Below are 27,750 nucleotides of genomic sequence, written 5' to 3'. Positions count from 1 at the left end.
TCCGTATATGACGGCACATTCAGCTGATCTTTGACTCTAACATGACTTGGGCTCGGCTGGGGCCAGCGGCGAGCCATGATTCAGTTGGATGTTGTGCAGGGGTGTGTTGTGGTTTGTTTCTGGGAAAAGGGGTTATCTGCAGCTGATAAGAGCCACGTTTAAAAGGCTGCGCAGGAAGAGGTCCACTTACTTCACTACCAGCTGGAGGGAGCCACAACACGCGAATCATGCTGCTGCTCCTCATCGTATCCACGGTCAATGTGCTGTTTGGTGTTGGAATGGTTTGCATGCCCCTGTCAGACAACGGGCCCCACATCGCCCACGGCTGGGCCCAGGTGGTGCGGCTCAGGCACCTTTACGCCACCAGGCCAGGAATGCACCTGCTGATCAGTGAGGGTGGACAGATCCGTGGTTCTGCCGTCCAGACTCTGCACAGTAAGTGGAACACTTTGAAGCGCAGAGTCAAAAGGCTGCAAACTGCAGTGTTTGTTACTAACTGCAGTGTGCTTCGCCGTGGGGAACATTTCCATTTTAGGCCTAATGGAGATTCGTCCAGTGGGTCCAGGCCGTGTTGCCATCAGAGGGGTGGCAACCGCAAGGTTTCTCTGCATAGAAGACGACGGCACACTGTACTCATCGGTGAGCATAATAATAATACTAACAAAAGGAGAAGAATACATGTTTTTATTTATATCACTTATCAAAACGAGAGATACAAAATTCTTTCCAAAATCACACAAAAAAGACTAAAATACAATGTAGAAGGACAAGAAATAACTTTAGCATATCTAATTAAGTGACACATGCAGTTCATTAAAAACACGACAAATGTCACACACTTGTGTTGTGTGCAGATTGAGTGATGCTGATATCAAACAGTAAAGCATACATGTGTAGTAAAAGTGACACATGCAATGTTTAAGCTCAGAGTGTAAATAGAACAAACAAAATAGAAAAATGGCAACTTAAACAAATGAAAAAACTAATTATTACTGAATATTATTACTAATATCTGTCAGTTATTACATGTTTTTACAGTTAAGAATACAATTTTTAAAAAATGTTATCAATTAATTCAGTCATTGTTTCAGTTCCAAATGATAAAAGTTGTGAGGGAGGGGGGTGTTTTCGTGGTAGCTAACATTTTTTCTAAATGTTACATCTCACGATGGAGTCATGAGCAGCTTCTTCCTCCTCACCTTTCAGCGAGTCCTAGAGCCCAAACAGATTCAGAAAGCAGCTCCAAGGAAAAGTAAATGCTCGTTTTGGAAATGTCTGTGAAATCCCAGCACTGGAGAGTTTGTTCTGTATTACCAAGCAAACTACCCAACATGAAAGTAAGAATATGTGACCCCACACATAGACCAAGTTTATATTCATGCTGCTTGTGTACTTTCCTGTGAAACATAACATTTTCACTCTGTGCAGTCCTGTACGACTTTAAGTGCATGCCCTGATTGTAGAGCCACCTTCAGCAGCAATGTTCATCAGGAGGACTTTATTCCCTCACATTACTGTGGAGGAATTTTGGACCACAATGATGTGCAAGTCGCTTTGGTTCATTTGTTTATGCACAGCTCTCTTAAACCTACACCACAGCAGGTTGGTTGGGTGGAGTTCTGCACTTTGGCTGGGCCACTGCAACATCTTAATTCATTTTTTTCAGCCATTCTGTTGTAAATGTATTGCTATGATGGGGATCATTGTTCTGCTGAATGACCCATTTTCAGCCAATCGTTCGGCTCAGCTTACTTTGGTGTACAGAAGAATACACGGTTGACTCAGTGACTGTAAGGTGCCCAATGATCAGCGCTCCAGCACAGTGCTCACAGTTGCTTTGAGATATTTGTGTTCATATACTGTGCTCGGTTTTCTCCAAACTCGTGCTGTACATCATGGCCAGACATCTCTACATGGACTGTGTTCCAGATGTTTTGTGGTTTGTTTGTTGTTGCCGTCATGTTCTTTTCAGAGAGAAGAAGCAACTTGTTCAGTCTTTTTCTAAATTTGCTGTGATGAATTTTAACGTCTAACATACAAACTGAGGCCTATCGAGTTAGAGATGCAGGTCTCGGGTCTTTTGGCAGTTTATCTGAGCATTGCATAGTCTGACCTTGGGGCTAATTTACTGGATCATCCACACCTGGGAAGACTGAGACACGTTAACACAGACCTGCAAAGTGCCTAAAGTCCTGCGTTTGTGGAGCACCTGGCTGCTGCTTCTCCTCTTAATTCCTATGGAAGCAGTACAGGTGCATTTAAGCTTTCACAGGATTGCACAGCCATGTGAATATTCCTGATCCTTTCTGCCTGTGACGCAACTATGTTATATTTATGTACTGCAGCAGCTATAATAGTTACAATACCAACTGCAGTTGCATCTCATCCAGCAATTGCTAATACGCTTTACCTCACACAGACAATCACAGTGAAACCATGATGACCTCAGGTCGTCTAAAAAGGAGCCTTTCTCCGCAGTGTCGTGTTTTCTTCTCTTCATATGAGGAGACACACATGACAAGTAAAATAGAGGCGAAATAAGCTTCTTCTTCATCTTTGTGCTCTTTGTAAAATAGCAAAAACCTGTTGGAAAAAAGTTTTAACTGATTAATCTGATTGATTAATAATTAATCTTTCTCTATTTCATAATCTGCACAGTTCGACTGAAATGCGATTATTACTGGTTTAAACTTTATATTCTGATACAGCACTTTTACTTCAATAAATACTTTAGTTTCACTTGGTGTCAAGCTGACATTTGAACTCTAAGTGGGGAACTGTTATTCCATAAAGAAAGTAGAAGTACGTTTTAACTGCAAACTTCTTCAGCGGCTATTCTAGAAAGGTTTCTGTAGACACAAGTGACGCAAGGTCTGCCGTGCTTGTGATATGTTGTTAATCGTCTCCATATTCACTGCAAGCAGCAGAGTCATTCATTCAAATAGTCGACCAGTTCATCAACCTTTGTTCAGTGTGGTGCAGGGCAGGATGTGTTTGCAAAGTGGAAAAAGCTGAATGAAAAGACCCAGCAGCACCAACAACAACCTTGGCCTCTGGCTGGGTATCTTTGGTCAAAGCAAACAGCCATCGAAGAACTTGCAGTGCCATTTACGTATGTTTTGTGTGTGTGTGTGTGTTTTTGTTAATAGTCCCTGTTAACCCTTACCCCTCTTTGTACAACATGTATATAGGATCAGCAAACAAATGCATTTTGAGTGGAAACAAATGCCAAAAAGCCATATTGTTTTTACTTATTTCAAATAAAGGATACAATAAAGTATATTGTAGAATGTGGAGAGTGATGCATGTGAATGTAATGTGAACTTTTCCAGCATGCCTGCAGCAGAGAGGACTGCATCTTCAGAGAGCAGATCTTGCCAGATGGGTACAACATCTATATCTCTGACAGACATGGAGTCCTGCTCAGTCTGGGAAACCACCGGCAAAGACTGCAGGGCTTAGACCGAGGAGATCCAGCCCTGGCCCAGTTCCTCCCCAGGATCAGCACTCTGAATCAAATCCCTTCCCCTGGGGCAAAAATCGGTGACCACATGAAAGAAGCAAAAACAGAAGAACCTGTGGACACAATAGATTCATTTGGAAAGTTCTCTCAGATCATTGACAGCCCCAGCTTCCATAAGAGATGAGCCTGCAGCTCTAAGACACCTGCTAATGCATGTGCCAAGGCGTGTCTGTGCATTATTCTCCGAGTGTTGTAAAACCAGCGACTCGGTGCAGCATTCCTGTACCGGGGAAAGTACCTGCCCACACTGTTAAGTCCAAAAGACTCCAAGTGACCCAAAAGACTACAAGAGCAGATCCAACGGAGTGGAGGACAGGTGTAGTGTGCTCTCCAGGACACTGGTACGACAAGGTGAGGGTGCTCACTGACCACAGGCAAACAAAAAGCAACACAAACACATGCAGGAAAAGGAATTAGTCAGGCTGACTGAGAAGGAGCGCCGTAAATGCTGTAACACTAAAGAAAGAGTCCGACGTATTCCTGAAATATGAAGCAGGATTTAGGCGTAGTGAGGTAACCTCTGCTTTAGCCTTGGGTTTTACTGTCAACGAGGTGCTCTTTTCACATCGCCACAGTAAATTATGCTCTGGAGCAGATAGTGTTCAACATAAGCAATCAACAGATACAAAACCTTGGTGCAGGCAATGAGAGGGTTTCTGGTTTGTGAACACTTTTAAAGACTTTTCCTGAAAACCATCAATGGATTTTTTTTTACCCTCTTATGTATACAGGATGTAGCAGTGATGCTGATAAGTTGACACACAACTGGATTTTTTTATTTAATTATTTAATTTCATCCTAATTTAATTTTTCCCAGCTTTTTACAGACCACTCAGAATGCTTAACGCTATATGGTAAATGGTCTGTATTTGTATAGCGCTTTTCTAGTCCCTAAGGTCCCCAAAGCGCTTCACACTACATTCAGTCATTCACACACAGGTGATGGCAGCTACATTGTAGCCACAGCTGCCCTGGGGCGCACTGACAGAGGCTGCCGGCGCCACCGGGCCCTCTGACCACCACCAGTAGGCAAACATGGGGTTAGTATCTTTGGCGTGCAGCCAGGAGGCAGCCTGGGATCGAACCACCGACCTTCTGATTAGTGGCTGACCTGCTCTGCCACCTGAGCTACAGCCACCCTATAAACTAAACACTTCTTAATACAACCTTTTTAATATTGCTTAGCCTGATGTTAGTAGTGGGGTAAGTTCAGTCACAGATACAGACTGAACTTACCCCATACAGATGTACAGATGGGGATAATATGGATATGTTGAACTGGCCTCTGTAGGAAAGAAGGCAAGTGGTGACTGAGGGTAGACTATCTGTCTGAACTGAAGATGATGTGTGGAATAAGATCAGCACAAAGGAGGAGGCAGTACCTGTTTGGACATCATGTTTCCACACTGAGCTCTGTCCGGTAATGTCTGAAGAACTTCACGACTACAGTATAAAGTGTAGTTTGTACTGTAAAACTACAGCAAGTGCTTTAGTTGTTAAATATCAGTGTCATTCCTGTTTAATCGTTGTACCTTCATATTTACTTAATATTCCTGTTACATGTAAGGATGTAGGAGTGGCTCATCCAGCGGTTTGCACCTTAAGCTCGACACTGTACACCAGTTTGTCACAGACACTTTCATCAGTGTGACAGTATGTGTGTGCGATAGATTGCTGTATAAAGCCCAGCACAGCTCCAGCACTCTAAGCCTGCCTTGCCTGGATTACAGGTGCTGATGGCCAAATGAAGCTTTGAAGCTTGTGTTGAAATACGGTTCATTACTCGAAGCATTTCAACACAGTCCTCTCTGCTGACATCTGGTGGCCAAAATATGAAGAGCAGCTTGAAGCTACAAAATAAAACGAGCTGCTTCATTATGACTCTGCAGAGTGGAGTTCTGTCTGATATTGGGCCGCCGTTGTGTTGCTTTGAACATGTATTATTTGGGGTAAAAAAAATTGTTATGTTTATTTGTTTAATAAATAGTTTTCACTCACGTTTGCAGTTTGGTCTTTTTACACAATATTCGAAGGGAAAAAGAAAAAGGCACAAAATGTTCTGATAAATTTGTGGGTCTTTTCTTATTTGTTTGTTTGTTTTGTACTGCCTGAACACTGACGTGGCCCTCCAATGAGATGACATCCCAGCAGTGGCCCACAGCTCATTTCAGTTTGAAACCCCCGACAGTTCAGATTAGCAGTAAAATGTTTACTACATTGATTTTCTTTCTTTTGTAAAACTAAATAATTCAAAGATAATGAACGGTGTAAATAAAAGCTTGATGAGGTAAGCCATCTACCACTGCTACAGTTTGTTTGCTTTACAATGAACTCCCAGATGTCCCAGACACTTCGGATTTCCTAATTAAAAGTGGCACTGTACAACTATTTCCAACAAAACCTTTCTCCATCTACTTCAGTTAGTGTTTTGCTGCCCCTTTCCCCCCGTTTCAAATTAAGAAACCAGCTGCAGAGGTTTGTTATTTCAGTATTTTGTGAAACCTTCAGAAAAACTGTTGTCATTGCTCCTTTCCATTCTTGTGAAGACACTGGGCTTTTAGCACATCACAAGTTACCGACAATCCGTGTACATGCTGAAAACTGTTCGCCAAAGCGTTTCCAGATGCTAAATGTTCCCTTTCTGTGCACAGCTTCAGTCCTTGTATTGAACTTTTAAAGATCTTACCCCATATTCACAAAGTTTCATGGTACAATGACTTATTCCTAGTGACAAAATTCTGAGACAATTCTTATATTATGTTTTTCCCCTCAAACGTTGCCAAAGGCTTAAAAAGAAAATGTTTGAAATGGAGACAACGTGTAGTGTAATTGGAGCAGTTAATTCATTTTTATTTTGAGCTTAGAAGAAGCATGTTTTGTCACAGAACACAGGTCCACACCAGGTCGTCTTAGGAATTTTGAGTCATTTTCTCCAGAAAGAGACAACGGCTCAGACGATTCATAGAAATGCTGCCAGACATGGCTTACAACTAATTTGCATCTGCAGTCTCTCGGGAGGCTAAATTATCTTCCTGGAGGTCATCACGTACAGTCTATTTTTTTTGGGCAATATCCCACAGATGTTGGAAAATGTAGCTTTTCTTCTCATCTGGAGTGGATAATAATAACCTGCAGCTATTCCAGCAGCATGTGTGTTTAGCAGAAGAGTTTGGGTGCTGAACTGGGCTGCCTGCAGTCGACTCGACCTTTCCCCAGCTGAGAACATCTGGAGAACATCCTCAGTTCCCAGACCTTACCTGCCGATATTAAAGAATAGGATGCTACACAGTGGGAAACTTATCCATGGCCCAAATCTTTTGAGAGATGTTGCTGCCATCGAATTCAAAATGAGCTCATATTTTTCTTGAAATAGTTCCCAGTTTAAACGTTTTCTATGTTCGTTTGTGAATTAAATATGGGTTTATGAGATTTGCAGACCCCAAACTTAAGATAACCTCTTCCTATTTACTTTCAAATAGAGCTGCCAATTGTTAAGTGGGTCGAATGAACAAGACATGACAGAACACACACAGACTGAGTTATTACTAATTGTTCATTTTGGATTTAATGCTGGAAATGCATTTCAAAAGATGCTGTCTTTATTTATTATTTTTTTCAAAAACAACAGTCTGAGAAAAACTTCAGGAACTCGAGAAGATGAGTCCTTGAGTCTCCCTGATACAGAATCGACCCGGATACTTTGTCTTTTGTGATGCTCATTTTGAACTTGACCATGTCTACGTGGAGCTGCTACCACATAATTAGCTGTGTTAGTGGCTGGTGCCTGTAGATCTTTGATCATTAATGGTGCTGTACAGGTGTGTAAAATACTCATGACAGAGATGATATAAAGCTACACGGTCTCGCCTCCTCTTTGTGCCCTGGAGGATGGAACGTCTGTGTTTCACTTTTTCTTTGGTCCAACTAGAGATGATGGTTTTTCATTATTAGTGAATTCAGGAGCAGCAGCATTTCTGCGTTTCCCCCAACATGTTTGTAAACAACATTTCAGGTCTTTCGTTGCCCTTCTTTTTTATTTAAATTTGCATAGAAAACAAACAAACACTAAATATTTATGATTTCTTTTTACAGTTTTAATTAAATAGGGTTTACATTTATTCCAAACCATTGCACTTTGTTAAAACATTGTTTTCTTGATAAAAGCTTATTTAACCAACACATTTCCCCTTTGTAATTTCAAATTATTTGTTGAAACAGTTCAGTGAAGAAGTCTTTCAGAAAAACTCACTTTGAGGATTCTTGTCCAGTTTTTAAAATCCATAAAAGGAACATTTGCATTTTTTTACAGTGTGATTTGACGTCCTTTGATACTAGAAACCTAAACAAGTATATAAAAAGACTTTAAAGAGACAAGACTGTCTGAGACAGAATACAACATAATTCAAATTTCAGACACCAGCTACGGTGAAACTATGGCACATTCAGTTGGCTTAATTAAGATAATTATGTTGTTGTAAACTCCCTCAGGTGTGGTTCAGGTAAGATCGGGTGCAACAGCAGCATCGGCTGACAGCTGAGAGCCTCCAGTGTTAGATACAGCAGCTCAGAAATCCACGGCAGCCACTGATCACCTGCTAGTGAAGAAAGGCTGAGATGCTCACTGGACATCTGGCAGCAAAAGCGCTTTTGTTCTTTGAAACCTGAGAAAAGAGAAGATCCGTCCCTGTAAGCACAGTACTTTACCTCCTCTTGTTAATGAGATGGAGGCTGAGGAGTGACTGATTTCCTAACAAGCCGTCTGTATCCAGATGAAGGCACTGCAGTCTTGGTTGTGAGGTCCGATGTTTTTATCGTACTTTCCGGTAGTAAACAAAGGCTACCACCAATACTACTGATGCTACCATGGCTGCTGTCCTCCATCGAGAGAAACCACGGATCACCCCCTCCTGCAAGATCAACAGATCAATATTAGGAGCTGTGGATGTACCTGAGGCGTCCAAACAGAAGACCGCAATGAGCTTTATGAACGTTTACTCACTTACCCAGCCCCCTTGTGCCACAAGCCAGCTGTAGACCTGCTCCCTGATGACCTGGAGGACCCAGCTGATGATCATTTGGATGTTCTCTAAGTGATTGGCGGTAATAGCCTTTAAAGGAGAAACAGATATGGAACAAAGCCATTAACATAAGTCGTAGGAACCCTGCTGTCAAATGTGCATGAGACCCTCCTGCAGGCATTGTTAGCCCTGTATGCACACTTACTACAAGTCTGTATTTCTTTAATTAATGTGAGGAATTTTGACAGAATGCTGAACGTACTGGAACCTCAGTGAGGAAACATTACTTACAGTGCAGAGATTCCACCAGAAGAGCTGTTAAGCCCAGTGGCTGCAACACGTTTGTGCCACAGCAATTGCGGCCCTTTTGTGGGTCCTTTTTCTCACACCCATTATGTTTGTACGTTTGGTGGGTGTGAGAAAAAGCCACGCTGGGGAATTCCTTTCCTATATCCAGCATGAGGAGAAAGATTCTGACAGGCAGGGATCACAGAATACCAGCTGTGGCAGATGGTGTACCTTGTGTATAAGTTTACAGGCCAGATGGAAGAGAGCCACTACTCGACCCCAGTTGATGCCATCAGCAAAGATGTTTCTTGCAACTGCCATGAAGACATCTTGAACGCAGTTCCCCTGAACCTGGTTTATCAGTCTGATGGGAGGAAATGGACACATTCAAATATGAGAATGATTTGGCTGAACTGATTTACTGACCCAAATTCTTCTTGCTAGTACTGTTCATAGTTCAGATCTGCTCGCTCAGCAGTTTAATCGTATACCGACTTGTCATGCAAGTGCAACACAAACAATCTGAGTTTCCACAAAAGCGCTACCCCTCAGCCTCCTGGTATCATTTTGAAAACCTCAGGTGACATCTTTGTCTTTAATGTGTCCACAAGATTTTCAGAAGACATGACCTCTGACCCCGAGGTTGAGGTCACTGAGATCCGAACTCGACAGAGGTTTTTAGTAGCTGCACCCATTAGATTAATGGCAAAATTCTTAAGTTATCGCATTCACAAACTTGAGCACCCATGCTGTCCGTTCACCCAGCACGGTGACCACAATGCCACATCGGCCTTTTACAGCTGAGGAGTTAAAGCAGGGGTGGGGAACTCCAGGCCTCGAGGGCCGGTGTCCTGCAGGTTTTAGATGTCACCCTGGGTCAGCACACCTGAATCACATGATTAGTTCATTACCAGGCCTCTGGAGAACTTCAAGATATTTAAATCAGCTGTGATGGATCAAGGACACATCTAAAACCTGCAGGACACCAGCCCTCGAGGCCTGGAGTTCCCCACCCCTGGGTTAAAGAAAGTGACTCAATATTTTAATTCACTGCTAGAGAGCAGCAGTAGGTGGAGCCAATTCTCCAGTCAGTACCACTGTGCTACGAGATAGCATCATGGAAAGAGCCATGGTCAAGCTCAAGAAATGACACGTTCCAGTTTGTGTTTTTCCCAGATTTTCATCGTTACACTGGAAGTATAGAGTGAACTTTAACTGACATGAGTTAGGACATCGCACCGGGATATTAGGAGATGGGTGATGAAATCCTGCATTTTAATGTCACCAGTCACATTCAAAAGTTTGCCTTATATTTACATAATATGTAAACAATTGCTTTAAACACATTGAACTTTGAAAAGATGAAAAGAAAGTGAGGTTTTGCATTGTAAATCTGCCAATAGTAGTGTCAGCATGATGTGGAAAGAGCATATTGGTAATTGGTATTCAAAGAATCTGCTGAAACAGCTGATGCAGTCACCTCTGAAGCTCAGCATTGCGGTTTAAACTGTCGGCTATCTTGCGCAGCTGTTCTACCACTTCTTTGACTTGTGGATCCTGTTGTTCATCTGGCCTTCCTCCCAAATCCTCAGAAGTCACGTGTCGACTGGGCTCCTCTGTGTTTATATGTGCAATCACATACCTGTAGCAGACAAAAAAAAACACCCACAATTTTATTATACAAAGATTCTCCTCAGTAAACTTCAAACAACACCAAATCACAGCAGCGGTCACCTCAAGGCGCTTTATATTGTAGGACCCTGCAATAATACAGAAAAAACAGAAAACCCCAACAATCAGAAGATCCACTATGAGCAAGCAAAAAAAAAAAAAATCCCTTTTAACATGGAGAACCCTCCAGCAGAACCAGGCTCAGGGAGGGGCAGCTATCTATTAGGGGGACTGCATCACAGGAAGTAGAGCAGGTCATTTACCAGAGGTGTGACCAAGTCATTGTTTTGCAAGTCTCAAGTAAGTCTCAAGTCTTTATCCTCAAGTCACAAGTCAAGTCTCAAGTAATGGCAGTCAGAGTCGAGTCTCAAGTAAATGGTAAATGGCCTGTATTTATATAGCGCTTTACTAGTCCCTAAGGACCCCAAAGCGCTTTACATATCCAGTCATCCACCCATTCACTCACACATTCACACACTGGTGATGGCAGCTACATTGTAGCCACAGCCACCCTGGGGCGCACTGACAGAGGCGAGGCTGCCGGACACTGGCGCCACCGGGCCCTCTGACCACCACCAGTAGGCAACAGGTGAAGTGTCTTGCCCAAGGACACAACGACCGAGACTGTCCAAGCCGGGGCTCGAACCGGCAACCTTCCGATTACGAAGCGAACTCCCAACTCTTGAGCCACGATCGCCCCATGTCACTGGTGTAAAAGTCCGAGTCAAGTCACAAGTCTGAAACTTTGAATTTCAAGTCCTTTCGAGTCTTTAAACAAAAAAAAAAGAAAAAAGCATGTTGCAGTTATGCTAAATGTAAATATTAGACCATGTGATTTTTAATTCTGTGTTTTTCTCAACACATGTCGAAATAGTGAACTTAGAAAATATACACAAATTGTGAAATTGTACCTCTTTAAAATGCAGATCAATTAAACCTAGCTCCAAGAATAATTTTCACCGACAGTTCTGAGATAAGCTGCATGTTATTCTTGGATGCCCTTGTAGGGCCGGCTTTAAAATCACATGACAAAAATATCATACACATTAAAGTTAGTTGACATCACAAAGTTAGATGAAGTCATGATCTCATCGTAGCAAGAGAGAACCTACCGTTCTTTATGCAACTTCAACTGTCGGACAAAGTTGGAAGTTGTTCCATCTCTGTCTGTGATTCTCTTCTTGCATGTTTTGCATATTGCATTTCGTTTTTTTGTTGACTACTTCATAGTTTATGTACCTGAAAAAAAATAACTCCTTACAGCATTTTTTTTTCTTTTCTTTTTAAAAAAAAATCTGGTTAATTTGATTGGCTGTGCTACAGCTCACGCACACATACGTACGGAGTGTGGTTTGAATAAATGAATTGAATTAACGGTGCACACTTTCTATATAATATGCGTGTTAAATTTTATATTTGGGGTTAGGGCTGCTCGATTATGGCAAAAATGATAATCACGATTATTTTCACTGAAGTTGAGATCTCGATTATTTGACGATATTTATTTAACAATAACAATGTGTTGAATAATGACTTTAAAGTTTGTCAAAAAATAATATAAAATAGTGTGCAAATACTGATAACAGTGCAAATGTTTGCAATATAAAAAATAAATGAAAAATGTAAACATCTGTGTTTAGTGAACTTCGCAGTGTTGCTCTGTGGTGCAGCTACACTGTAGCAAAGTTTACCCACTGTGTCTACTTGATCCACGTCTGACTGAACCCATAATGTTTCCACACCACTGAAGGTTTTTTACCTCTCTTTTCAACCAACAGCAGTCACTCTCCTCTCCATATAACTTCTGCTGAGCTTTCCGAGCTTCCCTCGGGTCCTCTAATCAGCGGTCCCCAACCCCCGGGCCTCGGACCGGTATCGGTCCGTGAGTCGTTTGGTACCGGGCCGCGAGCGTTGAGGCTCAGGTGTGAAATGTATGGTTTTCAGGGTTTTTATCGGTTTTCAGCGTTATTTTGTTATCGTTTACTCGGTTTTCCTGGGTCTTTTCACGTGTGTCATGAATAAATTTTCTTTTTTTCGGTACCGGTACTGGTTTTATTTTGTTGTATTTATCCGCGACACCTTAAAGGCCGGTCCGTGAAAATATTGTCGGGCATAAACCGTCCGTGGCGCAAAAAAGGTTGGAGATCGCTGCTCTTAATTGTTGTGACGTATGTTCGAAATGCAGAGAGGTGCGCTCGATTTGCCACACGGAGCAGCGCGAGAGTAAAGCACGAGGGAGGGGCTAATAATCAGCTCAGTCATTTTTAATGATCGTTGAAAGCCCAGATCGTAATCGTGATTAAAATTCGATTAATTGAGCAGCCCTATTTGTGGTGAAATATCAAGTCTTTTGGGAGTTTGCATGTTCTCCCCGTGTTTGCGTGGGTTCTCTCCGGGTACTCCGGCTTCCTCCCACTGTCCAAAGACATGCAGTTAGTGGGGATAGGTTAATTGGTTAATCCAAATTGCCCATAGGTGTGAATGTGTGAGTGAATGTGAGCGCGAATGGTTGTCTGTCCCTGTGTGTTGGCCCTGCGACAGACTGGCGACTTGTCCAGGGTGTACCCCGCCTCTCGCCCTATGACAGCTGGGATAGGCTCCAGCGCCCCCACGACCCTGAAAAGGATAAGCGGACACGAATGGATGGATGGATGGATATCAAGTCTTTTCAAGTAAACCGGTTCAAGTCCAATTCAAGTCCCAGGTCATTGGTGTAAAAGTCCAAGTCAAGTCACAAGTCTTAGAACATTTTTTCAAGTCAAGTCTAAAGTCATAAAATTAATGACTCGAGTCCAAATCATGTGACCTCAGTCATTTACTAATCAGATGGTTGGTGGTTCAATCCTTGGCTGTTCCACTCTGCGTACAAATATCCTTGGGCAAGACACCTAACCCCAAGTTGTTGTTAGAAAGCACGTCAGCATTATAAAAAGTGCTTGTATGAATCACTGAGTGCTCAGGTGGAAAAGAAAAGCCAATTCGTTTGTCATCTAGCATCTGCTGTGACCAGCTGGACATGCAGATTTATATAGAGAAAGTACCATGATCATTTTTTTTTTAAAGTTTTGTCTGCAAAATAAACTACAAGCTCGATGTAAAACCTACCTATGATCAGTGTTGTGATTTTAGTTCAGACCAAACAACTCTGCTACATTGTCAGCCCAGTACCCAGTACTCTGCAGTCTATTTACATGTACAGTGCACATCCTGAAAAGGTAATGCTGATTTGAGCAGGCAAAGACGCACGGACTTCAGAGTATAACAGGAATGACTGCTCGCCCACTGGGTCCCTAGCTGTCTTGCAACCTAATAGACTCCAGTTTGTGCATGTAAATGGAGAGTCCTCTTCACACACTGAGGTTAATTATGGAGTTCCACAGGGTTCAGTGCTAGGACCAATTCTGTTTACATTATACATGCTTCCCTTAGGCAGCATCATTAGAAGACATAGCATACATTTACACTGCTATGCAGATGACACCCAGCTCTATCTGTCCATGAAGCCAGATAACACACACCAATGAGTTAAACTGCAGGAATGTCTTAAAGACATAAAGACCTGGATGACCTGTAATTTCCTGATTCTAAATTCAGATAAAACTGAAGCTATTGTACTCGACCCTAAAAATCATAGAAATATGGTATCTAACCAAATGCTTATTCTGGGCTCCAATAACACTGTAAGGAATCTTGGAGTTGTTTTTGACCAGCACATGTCCTTCAATGCACATATTTTAAGAAGTACGAAGAACTGCTTTCTTCTATTCATGCAAAATTTGTTTTACATGGGTTCTCTCCAGGTACTCCGGCTTCCTCCCACAGTCCAAAGACATGCAGTTAATGGGATTGGGTTAATTCAGGGGTAGGGAACTCCAGGCCTCGAAAGCCGGTGTCCTGCAGGTTTTAGGTGGGTCCTTGATCCAACACAGCTGATTTAAATGATTAAATGACCTCCTCAAACTATCTTAAAGTTCTCCAGAGGTCTGGTAATGAACTAATCATTTTATTCAGGTGTACCCCTGGGTTAATTGGTAATTCTAAATTGCCCATAGATGTAAATGTGAGTGTAAATGGTTGTCTCTCTCTATGCATTGGTGTTAGACAGACTGGCAACCTGTCCAGTGTGTACCCTGCCTCTCATCTTATGGTAGCTGGGATAGGCTCCAGTAGGGCTCGGCCATATCACATCGTTCACGGCAATACCGGTATAATGTTGGGCAACGATAAGAAAATCAAATATTGCGATAGAATATGGGTAAAACGCGCATGTGCAGTGCCTTTGTTTTCATATGCACATGGCGGAAAAAGCACGGCGGCGACGCAGAATGAGAAGAGCGAAAGCGGATCGTTGAATGAAACAGATGAACCAGAACTGGTTTGTAAAAATGCTGCAACTTCACTGGTGTGGAACTGGTTTAGCTTTCGTCCGTCAGATACACAACAAAGCACTATTTTTGGTAGCGCATGCTAGCGGGCCGTCGTTATTACCGTGTTGTTTGGAAAATACGGCGCACTTAAAATCAATCCTTTGATTTTTCTGAAAGTCAACAGAGCCCCTTATAACCCCGTGTGCCTTATGTATGAACTCTGGTTGTGTTTACTGACCTCGAAACGATTTTATGTGCACGGCGCTCGAAAATCTGTCAAATGTTTTACTACGACTCTGCTAAGCTACGAAGCCGCACCGCTTGATGGATTGTTGGAGCATTACGGCTATCGTAGGCGGAGCCTTGCGGAGTGATACGTACTGTGCTTCAACATGATATTACCGTATTGTGTGTATAACCTCTTTTTAAGTTTTGTGGATGTTATACTTGGTTATGCTGAGGATATGTCGGCCAGTTTCCACTGGAAATACCTTTTGGTTAAACTGTCAGCGAGGAATTTGCATTTGCACTGTTACATGTTTATATAAACTTTAATGCACATAAAAAACAGCTGCTTGTTTAAGTGAAAATACATTGATTTTTTTTTTGCACTAATAAAGTTGTGGAGTTGTAAAGTATTTTGTCTCGTGTCAATTATATCGTCAGTTATATCATTATCACAAATTTTCAAATGTATATCGTGATAAATATTTTTGGTCATATCGCCCTGCTCTAGGCTCCAGCCCCCTGCAACCCTGACAACAATAGGCAATCTCTGGCACTCTTCCACAGTGCCTGACCTGTCTTCCTCTCCCATCACCCCCAACTGTTTGCCGGAGAAGGCTGCCCCTCCCTGAGCCTTAATCTGCCAGAGGTTTCTTCGTGGTTAAAAAGGCCGTTTTACCTTCCCACTGTCACCAAACCACTAGTTCACAGGTGGTTATCTCTGTGTTATTGTAGAGTCTTTACCTTACAATATAAAGCACCTTGAGGCAACTGTTGTTGTGATTTGGCGCTGTATAAAGACATTGAATTAAATTGAATTGCAAGAGAGTTAATGGATGGAGACTTAAGACTACATCTTTCACCATCTACAGCTCTGTGATTGCAGCCATTCCCCTTCTGCCTGTGAATAGTACTCATGGATACTGATCAATGGAGATGTCAGTTTGCTTAATAGCTATCCTGAAACTGAGCTCATGGCCCACTGTTAGTCAGTCGTGCTAGTTTCAGCCATTGTTCAAATGCACTGTTTATCACGTTGGGCAAACCTGCAGTCAGCTGAGAGTGAACATTTCACTTGGAAGAGTGATGAAATGCTTCTCGCACTGAAAACACTACATCCAGATGAACAGAATCAACTTTCTGTATCCATCCTCAGTTTAAAATGTAAGATTTTTATGGTCAAACACATGGGTATGACCGTACCCAACAGCAATGCTGAGACTCACCCTCTAAAGACAACCGCACCTTCTTCGAGGATGGAATCATCAACGACATCTGGAAGAGCAAGCAGATAATAGACTATTTACTCATATTTTTATTCAAGGTGGGGGGAAGGGGCATAAAACAAAACCTTTACAATCAGTAGCAAAGCAATGCCAACAGTACAAAACACAATGAAGTTTTTAAAAACTGCCAACCAACTTATGTCATCATTACTTGACAAAGACTGAATCAAAGAACATGGTGGTTTGTTTCTTAAGAGGTACTTTGAGCTTGCTTTCACTTTCGCCAAGATCCCTGTTTCCAGCTGTAATGTGTCCTGTGGAACAGCTGTTTGCGACAAAGCAGTGAAGAATCGCAGAATTCTGGTTAAAGCAGATATAAAGAAAACATTATTCACGTTCACTCCACCAGCCCACAGTCTCTAATAGTCGCATTATCAGTTAACTACATTAAAGTTGGGCTGTTAAACTTTGTCTTCGTGTGACGTCACGACGACGTCATGAGTGGCCATAATTATCAGAGGTGTAGCATAGTCCACACAGGCTTCCTGGTGAAAACTAGCAGGCCGACAGCGGCCTGTTGAGGCTGTAAAGCACACACTGTGTTGGGGCAAGTCCCGCATGGAGTCGGTACAGCCGCTGTTCTCCGGGCTGAGCTGAACCAGACTCGGGTTTAGTGACAGCAACCAAGGTGATCTCCAACACACCAGCCCCTCTAACTACTAAAAGTAGTTCGAAGCAATTCTTTCATCCTAACTTTTTATTCCGGTTCGGACTCGTTATACTTTTGCCTCCGTTTAGCTTTTAACTTCAGCGGCTGAACCAAAAATGTCTCCACCTACCGTCTCCACCCGCGGCGCCCCTCGGCTCCTGCTCCGGATTCTGCCCCCCTCGGCCGTCAGCCATGGAGCCAAACCTCGTGTCCGCGCGGAGATGGACGAGATTTGAGATATTTGAATGTTCAACGCTAACTTGACCTCGTACAACCAAGAAAGTCACGGTTACCTAGTCTGTGGAAACCCGCCTTTCAACAGAAGCACACGGAAGTGATACGGAAGTATCGTAGCGACGGGACCAGCAGTCCGTAGACACGCCTCACAGAAATCCCACAGATGGAGATACTCGCCCAGAAACCTGCCCACAGAGGAGTATTTATCTGTTTTACTTTGTGTTCTTCCACAGTTCAGATACTCCGTACGAACCATCATTGTCAAAGCAGGACACTTGCCCCAAGGCCCGCTTGAAGTGATGTTAGTGATGGCGTTTTGTTTTTTTACTACCGCGGTCAAGTGAGCCGTCATTTGTGCGCCGCGATGAAGCCAGCCGCTTCTGATCCACCCTATAAATTATCTTGCGCTTCAACACCAGCCTTTATGTCAGCGCATGCTCTCGTTCGTTCCTGATCGCGCGCGCGCACAAATGCACGCTCACACTCACACGCCAGCGCACGCGTTGCACTGGGACAGCCTGGTTGCATCATATTCACAAATTCATTACAAATCACCCTTGATAGTTGACATTAAACTTTTAACAGATTTTTTCTCTTATCTGGGCCAAGCTTCGTCCCAAACTGCTTTCATGCTCCCAAGAAATCAAAGGACAAGTCTCCTCAAATTCAAAAGCTTCAGAGGAATGTGATGATGTCCTGTGAGAAATCTATTAAAAATCATCTGTGATAGCTGAATTCCTCACAGATTCCTTTTCTTGGACACCCACACTAGTTTCATCAGTTTTTCACGCACAGTTTCATCTCAATCCACTGCATAATTCTGGGGAAATTAAAGGTCTTTTATGGTCAAATTCAACATGCTCAATCGATTATATCACATAAAGAATAATAACAAAAAAATCCTCTGTGATTGTTGACATGAAAATGTCATTTGACTCCTCTTCGTTACCTTTTCTGCATGCGTGTCAACCTTCATCACAAAATGCTGCATGATTCCAGAGAAATTAAAGGACATTTCTACTCACATTCAACAAGGTTATTTTAATAAACAAAACCTTACAAAAAAAGTCATCTTGACATAGTTGATAGTTGACATGAAAGTCTCCACAAATGCATCATCTCTGCACTCACACAAAATATCTGCAAAGTTTTGGATCCAACTACTGCTATATTTCTCTTTTTTGCCTTTACTGGATAGTGAAGTCAAGACAGACAGGAAAGTGGTGTTGAGTACCCCAGTATAACATGGATTGGCTGTCTGTTTAAAGAGTCCAAATCTCTGATTGGTTTTAGCCGGCAAACAGTGCAGAGCTTAGATTAAGCCAACGTATGAGAGGACTCGCCCAGTTGTAACCCTTCCCTGCCTCAAAAGCTCTCTGGGGCTGCCCTCTCTGATGCAAACTGAAATGTAGGTAGTTTTGCAGCATCTTCCCTGTAGCTCAGTGCACTTGGTAACTGTAGATTATTTGGTTAAATGATCACTCTGCACCATTTGTCTCATATGAGCTACCGTACCTGTGTTGGCTAATCCAGTACGTGGGGGGTTACGTTTTTGGCATTGGCCATTATGTGTACATGTGCTTGGATGGATTAAAGTTCGCAGTGGAATAATATCTGGAGTTGTCACTGAATCATAGCACCTCATGAGACTGCTACAGTAACTAACTGGGCTAAATTTAGTGGCTTGGAAAACAGCCCTAAGGGTCTGTTAGTTTTTAACGGGCCAGAGTAACCTGTAAGAGGTATTTGTACTGTAGAGAATTAATAGCGTTTCGAGTTTTGTGGGTTCATAATTTCCTTTGGTTTTATGTAGTTATTCACGTTCTAGTTCTGCGGTGTTTCATCATTTGAATATAATGTTTTCCAGCACATCTGACAATTTCATGTCAACAATTACAGATGATTTAAAATTTTTTCATGTGATGATATAATCGATCGAGCATGTTGAAAATTGACCAGAAAAGTCCTTTAATTTCTGTGCACACATACAGTGTGGGTGTCCAAGAAGAGGAATCTGTTGAGAAATTCATGTCAACTATCACAGATGATTTTAATACATTTGTAACATGATGTTATCACATTCCTTTAAAGTTTTGTAAATTTGAGCAGAATTGTCCTTTAATTTCTTGCGAGTATGAAAGTAGTTTGAGATGAAACTTGGCCCAGACGTAGAGTCGGTGGGCCAGAGGAGGAATGTGTTAAAAGTATGACCTCAACTATCAAGGATGATTGTTAATGAATTTTTGAATACGATGCCATTGTATTGCATCAAACATGAGCAAAAGCCATATATTATTTTTTCTGGAATATTGCAGTCAATAGAGATGAAACGTTGCCCAGAGCTACAGTAAGTGGACTAGAGGAGAAATATTTTGAAAGTTTGACATCAACTATCAAGGATGATTTTTAATGAATATTTGAATACTATTGTATTGCATGGACTGTATCAAAAAGTTGATTCAGTTCATCTGGACGCAGTGTTTTCAGTGGGAGAAAAGTTTCAAAACTCATCCAAGTGAATTCTTCAGGCTGAAGTGACAAAATGTTTCTCCCATTGAAGACGCTACGTCCAGATGAACAGAATCAACTTTTTGGGATTTCCCTGCCTGGATGATTGAGCATGCATCGAGGCATAACGTCACAGTGTAAATCTTTGTAAATTAAAGCTTCGCAAAATAAGAAAAACTTGAGCTGAAATCTAGCTGAAATACACACAAGCTTGTTGAAATCATTTATAATTATCATTTGGCAAATTTATGCTATGTGGATCAAATATATTTGACCCACAGAATATATTTAAAAAGGGTTAAAGACTATACCTTCTCAGAGAGCATTGTATTATTGTTAGAGCCAATCTATAGAGAAATATTTTTGATACTGTTTCAGTTATTATGTTACATGTTTAATTTTGTATGATATGTTGTTAGAGAATAAATGCTGCGCGTTTAATTTGTGTCGGGTAAGAAAACATTACAGCGCATGTGTGGTAGCAGAACGCTCTGGGTAGCAGGTTAGAGTGAGCCAGGACGGCAATGGAAATGTGCGCTGTAGCAGCAAATAGTTTTTTGACCGTGACATCTTTTGTTTGTATGTACGAGTCCGAAATAAATCTGAACAGCTCACATTAAGAAGTGGAAGAATTATTTTTTCGAAGCTTGGGACAGAAATTTGCCACTACAGTTATTTACATGTAATTCAATATCTTAATATGTATTTAATTCTATTTCTGAGCAGTTTGATATGAAAACTCTACCTTATAACTAAAAACAAAAGAGTTGTTCATTCAACAGGGCACAATGCTTTCAGGCAAGCTAACAGACAGTTAAACACAAAACTGTGCACTTGTCCATCTTTGTGAGTCACTAAAAACGTCACAGTCCTGGGCCCATTTGTGGCTGGATTATTCTGTGAAGGTCTGTCAGACCGTGGAGCTGCAGGTGAGAAGTAGGACCCAAATGCAGGACTCCTATAATGAACAGTGAATTTATTTACAAAGTGCACGATGAATAACTCTTTACAAGTCCCAGGCACTCTTATAATGTAAGACAGACCCACGGGCAGGACAAACCGCGAGAACCCGGGTTAATCCAAAACACCCAGGACCATGACAGTAGCCTAAAGACCTGGAAAAGACAATAATAGTACCAATAATAGTAACATTTTTAGTATTTTGTTACAATAATAGTAACAAATCACATGAATACTACATTCATGTAGTTGTAAAAAGCATGATAATATATTAAGTAATCCAAAGTATTCAGAATACGTTACTCTCATTGAGTAACGTATCGGAATACATTACAAAATGTATTTTGGGGCATGTAATCTGTAATCTGTAGTGGAATACATTTTAAAAGTAACCTTCCCAACACTGCCTGCAAGCTCCACATGATGGCGATGTTGAAACGTTTTCTAGCACTCATATTTATTCAGAGGGATGGAACAGCGAGTCAGCGAGTAACATGTGGAGTTGTGTAATGAAGTGTTGAGCCCTCACTCATCACCACACCCAGCACTACCGTGTACTACAAAACTAAAACCAGTCAGTCAGGTTTTTTATCAGCCACATCCGAGTGAACGGCCTGAGTAAAACAGTGTGTATCCTGAGGAGCTGGTAGTTTCCCATTCTATAAGCTATTAGCGTCACAGTAAAAAACATACTTGCAAGACAAAACAGGCCCCTGCAAATGTGACAACAGTTCATGTATAACGTGAGTCTACTGCAAACACAAAAGTCCTCTTTTCAAAACTTTCTGCACTAAAAAGATGGAAAAAAAAGACTCACAGAGGGACAGAACAAATGTAAAGAGTAAAGGTGTGTATATATGAATGAGGCATTGGAACCACATCAAGCTGAAAAGATAGCAGTAGAAACATTTTCTTTTTTCTATTTTGAAAATAGATCTGGAGTTTAATGAATAGAGTTGATTACATGACTAAAAGTACTAAATGTTTAGCTTCATTTGACATTTCAAACTTAAAACTCTAATCTGGGCACTCTAATGGTTCTTTTCAGTAGTCTTTCAGTTGCAAGAATATGCATACATCTAGAATTTGTGAAAAGATCTCCCTACTGTCAGTAATGAAAATGTACAAAGTAGTTACACAGAAAGCAGTCATTATACTAGTGTGCACTCTTGTAGACATCAGAGTTAATATTTTCCACAAACTTAACCATGGCTATATTTTCTAAGATGATGATTGGTATTGGCCAGATTTAGCTCTGAGCTATGGGCAATGACTCTTGATGTAGCTGATGTATGTCCTGTATGGCATATCAACAAAGTGTGCATTTCATTTGTTTGTAAACTTCAGCACTATGCATCAAATTCAATTTTATGTATATTATTCCCCCCAAAAATCATGCTTACTCTAGTGCTGCACTAAATGTTTAACTTTAACATTAAACCGTTTAACATTTAACCTTATTGTTCGGTGGCCCTAAAAGTTCAAATGTAGTGCAACTTAGGATAATGCAGCAAAAGCACACAAACCACAAGAGCTGGGCTGTGTCCCAATCCAGCGACCGCATGCTTCGGAGTACGTGCAGTACGCGCACTGAGTACGCGGAAGTGAGAGGCTTGTGAAATGGGACGGTCTACCCATATGGAAAAGAAATAGTAAAAACATATGTGATTTAGTCGTGAAAGTGGCCACTTTCTCATTACTTTCATATATTTAGTAAGTATCCAAAACATACAAGTTTCATTATAGAATTTTTCAAGGGATCTTATATCTGTTTTCACTCTTGTATGCTTTTCATACAAGTTTCACACAAGACAGATACAAACTTTATAAGATTTATATATATCTTTTCCATATGGGTAGCCTTCGTCGCGCTGCTCAGGTTGCCTAGCAACCATGATACTAACCGCGAGAAACGTTACATACAGCTTTGTGTGACAGAAATGAAGGAGAAAATGGTTTTTTGGTCATTCATTTTTTTATGACATCACTTTGATTACTTGAGTATCTGAGGCTGAGACCACAGGACTGTAAACATGATTGTTGGGCTTCATTTCTGTGCTGAACACTCATTTAAGATTAGTTAGGAAATAACAATTAGCTCATGTTGTTCATGAGACTAAAATCATCTCACTCTGGTAATGTAAATATAATATGGCCAATATTATAGTTATTGTCAGATTATTATGATATATATACAGGGTGGGCCATTTATATGGATACACCGTAATAAAATGGGAATGGTTGGTGATATTAAAGTCCTGTTCGACATGTCAATGGCTGTGAACAAAGAGAAACTTGTAAATAACTCATGAAAGAATAAAGTTATGTTGAAACCAAGCACACCATTGTTTTTCTTGTGACATTACCAATAAGTTTGATGTGTCACATGGCCCTCTTCCTACTGAAAAAACAAAAGTTGTATCCAAGATGGCCGACTTCTAAATGGCCACCATGGTCACCACCCATCTTGAGGAGTTTGCCCCTCACATATACTAATGTGCCACAAACAGGACTTTAATACCACCAACCATTCCCATGTTATTACGGTTTATCCATATAAATGCCCCACCCTGTACATTACAGGATATATTACAGCAGTGAGCTTGAACTCTGTGTCAAAGGTTCAAGTTGCATTTATTTATATTTCCTATCACCTTAAATCTTCACTCAAAGACAAGTATCTTTGACAGTGTATCTATAGATGCATTACATATAAGAGACAAATATTGTTCTTTTAATATGCTGGCATTGCTAAATGTGGCTCAATGCTTACATATATGTGTAAAAAGCAAATGTGCGAGCTGTGGTAACTGTGTCTGATAGAATGAAGAGTAGACTGATATATGAAATATTCCTTTATTGGGTGAGAAAATCAGACCATGTCATAACTGCTGTAAGTCACACAGAATAGATATCAGAGCCTTAAACAGGCTGACGTCTGCTAAATGGGTCAAACTGGGCAGAAAGTCTACAAACACATAACATCCTTATAGAATATGATGTAACACTATAGATCAACTTAGCTCAGAATATATAAAGCATATAAACAATTACAGCAATATGATGCAACAAACACAGCAGCTACTGATCCAAAATACTCAAAGCTTCATAGAACTGAAACCAACATTTATTTTAGCTCCATTCTGCTGCTGATACAGACTTTAGGTTTCTGAACATTAAACTTGTTGCTGCCTTTCATGGTGTGTAACTTGAAGGCCCTGAGTACTCTGAGTACTTTCTCCCACACTGGAAACACTGGGATGATAACATTATTTGAACATTACCTAATAAGACTGATTCAGGACAGACAGTTATGTTAAACTTTCCTAGCAGTCCTTCACAAAAAGGAGACAATCTGTCTATTCTCTCCATCTGTCAGCTGCTGCTGGCTCTTCCTCCTCCTCTTCCTCACACACTGCTGAGTTTGTCCTGGTGGATCATCAGGGCTGCAAAGCCTCACAGATGATGTGCAGCAGTGGGTCCCTCAGTCTGTCCTCACTCTGGACACTTGCAGTCGTCACACATGGAAATCAAATGTGTGATAAGCTGCAGGATTCAAACACAAGTGTGACTTATAAATACATGTTCATACTTTTATTCCACAATCAGAGAGAAAGAAACAGAGAGAGAGTGCAGGACAGACAGACAGGTGACAGTCTCAGGTGTACACACTGCTACACAACAGCACCAGAGAAGCAGGATTTAGTGTTTGTGTTATTACGAGTGTAAACAAGAAGAGTTCCAGATGGTGCAGTGGACACATGTGTGACTGCTGTGATTAAAGCATCTTTCTTTCAGCTTAACGAGTGAACCGTCAGCTCGTTCAAACACACGTTAAAGTCCGTTTGGCTCGACACCACCGAGCAGAGGCAGCAATATAACACAGCTCACATTAACAGTGCAGTGAATCCTGCTTGTGCCGTGATGTTCAGGACTGCAAACCGAGCAGCGTCACTGACTTTCAGCTTGTTGTGTTTGTGGATATATGACTGACTTTAATTATCCACAAAATCATCACAATCTCTGTGAGATTAAGCTCAGCTATTGAACGGCGTATATTTTGAAGTAAAGGCTTTAAAACCAAGTTAGTACAAACGTCACTAATGTCACATAACTTTGCCAACATGTGGCCAACAGGAATGTTTTAATGTTCTTCATTATTAAACATTTGCAGATAAATAAGTGACATAATATTCAGTACTTACTTTTGACAGTTCACTCTTCCGCCGCTCCCCTTCTGCCCGGCTAAATTATCCACACCCACCGCCGCGCTATGCATTCTGGGATATGTTGGGCCACAAAGTCTACACCGCCACATCCTTAAAATTCAGGGGAATGAAGGACGCATTTGAGGGCTTCAAATTGATGTAATCGGCCTTAAAATGCAGCCTTTAAGGCTGCAGACCCTGAATTGGGATACAGCCCTCGTCACCTCTGCAGCTATTGCTTCCCCCAAAACAGACCTTCCCAAAGTGTGGGGCAAGGCCATTGCAGGGGGGGCGCGGTATGAAAAGGGAAAAAATGCTTGGACACTGCTAGCACGGGGCGCCCACACAAACGCAAAGCAGGAGATGAAGCGTCGCTGAATATGTTTCCAAACCAACTTCATTCTAAGCCAAAGACTAGAAAATCTGCTGAAGCAAATCTGCCCTTTGGCTTCACCTGCACAGGTGCTGAGGTAGGTCTCCCTGCAGGGTTGGTTTCCCCTGCATCAGGAGCAGCGCTGGGCTGTTTAAATCACAGACAAACAGGATCCCACAGCTGTTTATGTTTTTGAACCCATTTTGCACAGAGAGGCATTTTTTGAAAAATGTATTGATAACAATGTTGAACATTATTACACAGGAAAAAAACAACAACACATAAAATAATGACACCGTGATGCCTCTGCCTTTGTAAACAGAGGGACAGTAACTGCGTGTAAAACCTGCAGACAGTCAGATTAACAGTATTTCGTCTCTATCATTCTGCAGTTCATCTCATGTAAACAATAACGTGGCCACAGCGTGACGTGAATAAAGGCGCATACCTTTGACGCTGCGTGACCAACTCTGTATTCCTCGTCCACACGGAAACGCAAAAAAGGAGTTTTAAAAAATCTCCGTTTTCGGAGATTCGAAACGCCGTTTACGTGGACGAAACAGCTGCGTGTTCAAAATCACCCGTGTAGGTGCGGACGCAGCGTAAACAAGTTAGTAGTTTATTTTATTACTACCTGTAATTTATTGCTGATTACTTGTATTTGCTTAACTGTTTACTAAATGTTTGAGGTGTGAAATAAACCACAATGGAGCAAAATATGGGCGCGTGTGATTGGAGGATGTGTGTGTGTGTGCGTGGGGGGGGGGGGGCTGCGAACATTTTTCTTGTAAAACAAAGGGGAAGGGGGGCCTAGCAAAAAAATCTTGGGAACTATGGGATCAGAACGATGCCACCTTGAAATGAAACCGAAAAAAAATTATTGTAACTAAAATAAATGTACTGAAAAATCTTGTATTGACACTGTAAAAAAATGGTTAGTGAAAAAAAATTAATTGAAACTGTAATTTTTTTGGTTTCGCTTACAATTTCTTTTTTCAGTTTCAATCCATTTTTCGGTTTCAAACCATTTTTCAGTTTCACTCTGCTGGTATGGGCTCAAAATGTGGTCATAAATAGTTTGTACTTGTAAATCAGGATTTGTATGTGTAAAAATAATTTGTGTGTGCGTAAAAAAGATTTGTGTGTGGACTTAGCCAAAAAAAAACATGTGAATCTCTGCAAGTTACAAGTACGAATTTTGACCCTATTTTTCTTCCTTTCATCATGTTAATCACAAATGTAACAATCCAATCAGAGAACAGATGGGTTTGGCTGTCGGAGGGGAGCTTTTTTGAACTGCAGGTCCTTGAAGGGTCATACAGTTTCAGTTAGAAATACCATTATTACTTTAGGATTAGTTTAATACAAAGTCACGGCTGACCCGGGACCATTGCTGTGAGTCACAGTGCGCAGCATAAAAGTCTGGACACAGGATGTGCTGCTAATGCTAACTGCTAACTAAAAGCAAAGGATCCAGAATTTGTTGCTGGCTGCTGGGCTCTGTGGGGTTTTGCAGCAGCTCTACCTGTGCTAGATGCACCTGCCCCTTGTCGTTTCTATCTCTGACTTTATGTCCTCTACAAGAGTTTCTGTGTTCTTTGCTAGTTCTTCAAATGTTCAATAAAAACGTGTATGCTAATTCATAACGAAGAAAGCTTTGTAGTGAAGACTGTCATTTTCAAAACACTGGACCGGCTAGGTGTTGCAAGTTTGGGATGCTTCGCGCACACTTTGCAACTTGTGGTGAATGAGGGACTGCTTGCACAACGTGGTGTATGTGATGCTGTGACAGTGGGCAGAAAAATAGTGGGTCACTTCAAACACTCACCACAGGCATATTCGCATTTGGAGGACATTCAAATGGAGCTGAACATGTCACCCAAACGTCTGATACAAGATGTGCGAACAAGATGGAATAGCACATATTATATGATCAAGACCCTCACAGAACAGAAGCGAGCCTTGTGTGCATATTCTGCAGAGTATGATCTGCCTGCCACACTTAGTGCACAGCAGTGGGGGTTACTGGAAAAGGTCCTGAGAGCTTTAGCTCCCTTTGAGGAGTTAACAAAGGAGGTAAGCGCATCATCCTCATCTGCATCTGATGTCATCCCTATTGTCTGCGTCCTTAAGCGCGTGCTCTCCCGAGAAAATGAGGCCGACGAAGGAATAAAGAAAATGAAAGGCACTCTTCTGTGCCTTCTATTCTATTCTATTCTATTCTATTCTATTCTATTCTATTCTATTCTAAAGCATAATTAATCCCGCAGAAAATGTAGAAAACATTTTCTCCGTAATATGGTGGTTCTGAGAGGTTGCAAACAAATTACTTTGAATAGAATAGAATAGAATTCAACTTTATTGTCATTGCACATGCACAGGTACAGGGCAACGAAATGCAGTTTGCATCCATCCAGAAGTGCTTTAGTAATATAGA

The 27,750-nt window shown here is 41.4% G+C and overlaps 2 protein-coding genes across 3 annotated transcripts; one reads left to right on the top strand and one right to left on the bottom strand.

The window, feature by feature from the left end:
- Positions 1-206: 206 nt before the first annotated feature.
- On the top strand, positions 207-5,467 carry fgf19 (fibroblast growth factor 19). Its single transcript, XM_085350723.1, has 3 exons — positions 207-435; positions 536-639; positions 3,333-5,467. Exons 1-3 carry the CDS (start codon positions 228-230, stop codon positions 3,645-3,647), a joined length of 627 nt encoding a protein of 208 aa, XP_085206849.1. The 5' UTR covers positions 207-227; the 3' UTR covers positions 3,648-5,467.
- Positions 5,468-7,900: 2,433 nt separating this feature from the next.
- LOC146640282 (apoptosis regulator BAX) lies at positions 7,901-17,523 on the bottom strand. Of its 2 annotated transcripts, XM_085350741.1 has the most exons (7): positions 17,321-17,523; positions 17,158-17,231; positions 16,319-16,367; positions 10,310-10,471; positions 9,061-9,193; positions 8,527-8,631; positions 7,901-8,430 (listed from the first exon to the last, which is right to left on the bottom strand). In XM_085350741.1, the coding sequence occupies exons 1-7, from the start codon at positions 17,521-17,523 to the stop codon at positions 8,332-8,334; spliced, it is 825 nt and encodes a 274-aa protein (XP_085206867.1). In that variant the 3' UTR covers positions 7,901-8,331. The 2 variants fall into 2 exon arrangements, with proteins under 2 accessions (XP_085206867.1, XP_085206859.1); XM_085350733.1 differs by having other exon boundaries at positions 17,158-17,343.
- Positions 17,524-27,750: the final 10,227 nt, after the last annotated feature.

This window comes from Diplotaxodon limnothrissa, linkage group LG1 (genome assembly GCF_057381915.1).
Source record: "Diplotaxodon limnothrissa isolate DT_005_m linkage group LG1, D_limnothrissa_male_GT1.1, whole genome shotgun sequence".
Lineage (NCBI taxonomy): Eukaryota > Metazoa > Chordata > Actinopteri > Cichliformes > Cichlidae > Diplotaxodon > Diplotaxodon limnothrissa.
The sequence above is the reverse complement of the archived record's forward strand: the minus strand, read 5'-3'. Positions and strand labels throughout refer to the sequence as shown.

What these genes read in the sequence shown, in the direction of transcription:
- fgf19 (XM_085350723.1), top strand. Translation starts at nt 228, where the DNA reads ATGCTGCTGCTCCTCATCGTATCCACGGTCAATGTGCTGTTTGGTGTT. An exon ending in TGCCGTCCAGACTCTGCACA is followed by an intron (nt 436 to 535) that starts GTAAGTGGAACA and finishes TTTCCATTTTAG; the next exon opens with GCCTAATGGAGATTCGTCCA. An exon ending in ACGGCACACTGTACTCATCG is followed by an intron (nt 640 to 3,332) that starts GTGAGCATAATA and finishes GAACTTTTCCAG; the next exon opens with CATGCCTGCAGCAGAGAGGA.
- LOC146640282 (XM_085350741.1), bottom strand. Translation starts at nt 17,523, where the DNA reads ATGATGGTTCGTACGGAGTATCTGAACTGTGGAAGAACACAAAGTAAA. An exon ending in GGTGCGGTTGTCTTTAGAGG is followed by an intron (nt 10,472 to 16,318) that starts GTGAGTCTCAGC and finishes TGTCTGCTACAG; the next exon opens with GTATGTGATTGCACATATAA. An exon ending in CGCAATGCTGAGCTTCAGAG is followed by an intron (nt 9,194 to 10,309) that starts GTGACTGCATCA and finishes TCCTCCCATCAG; the next exon opens with ACTGATAAACCAGGTTCAGG.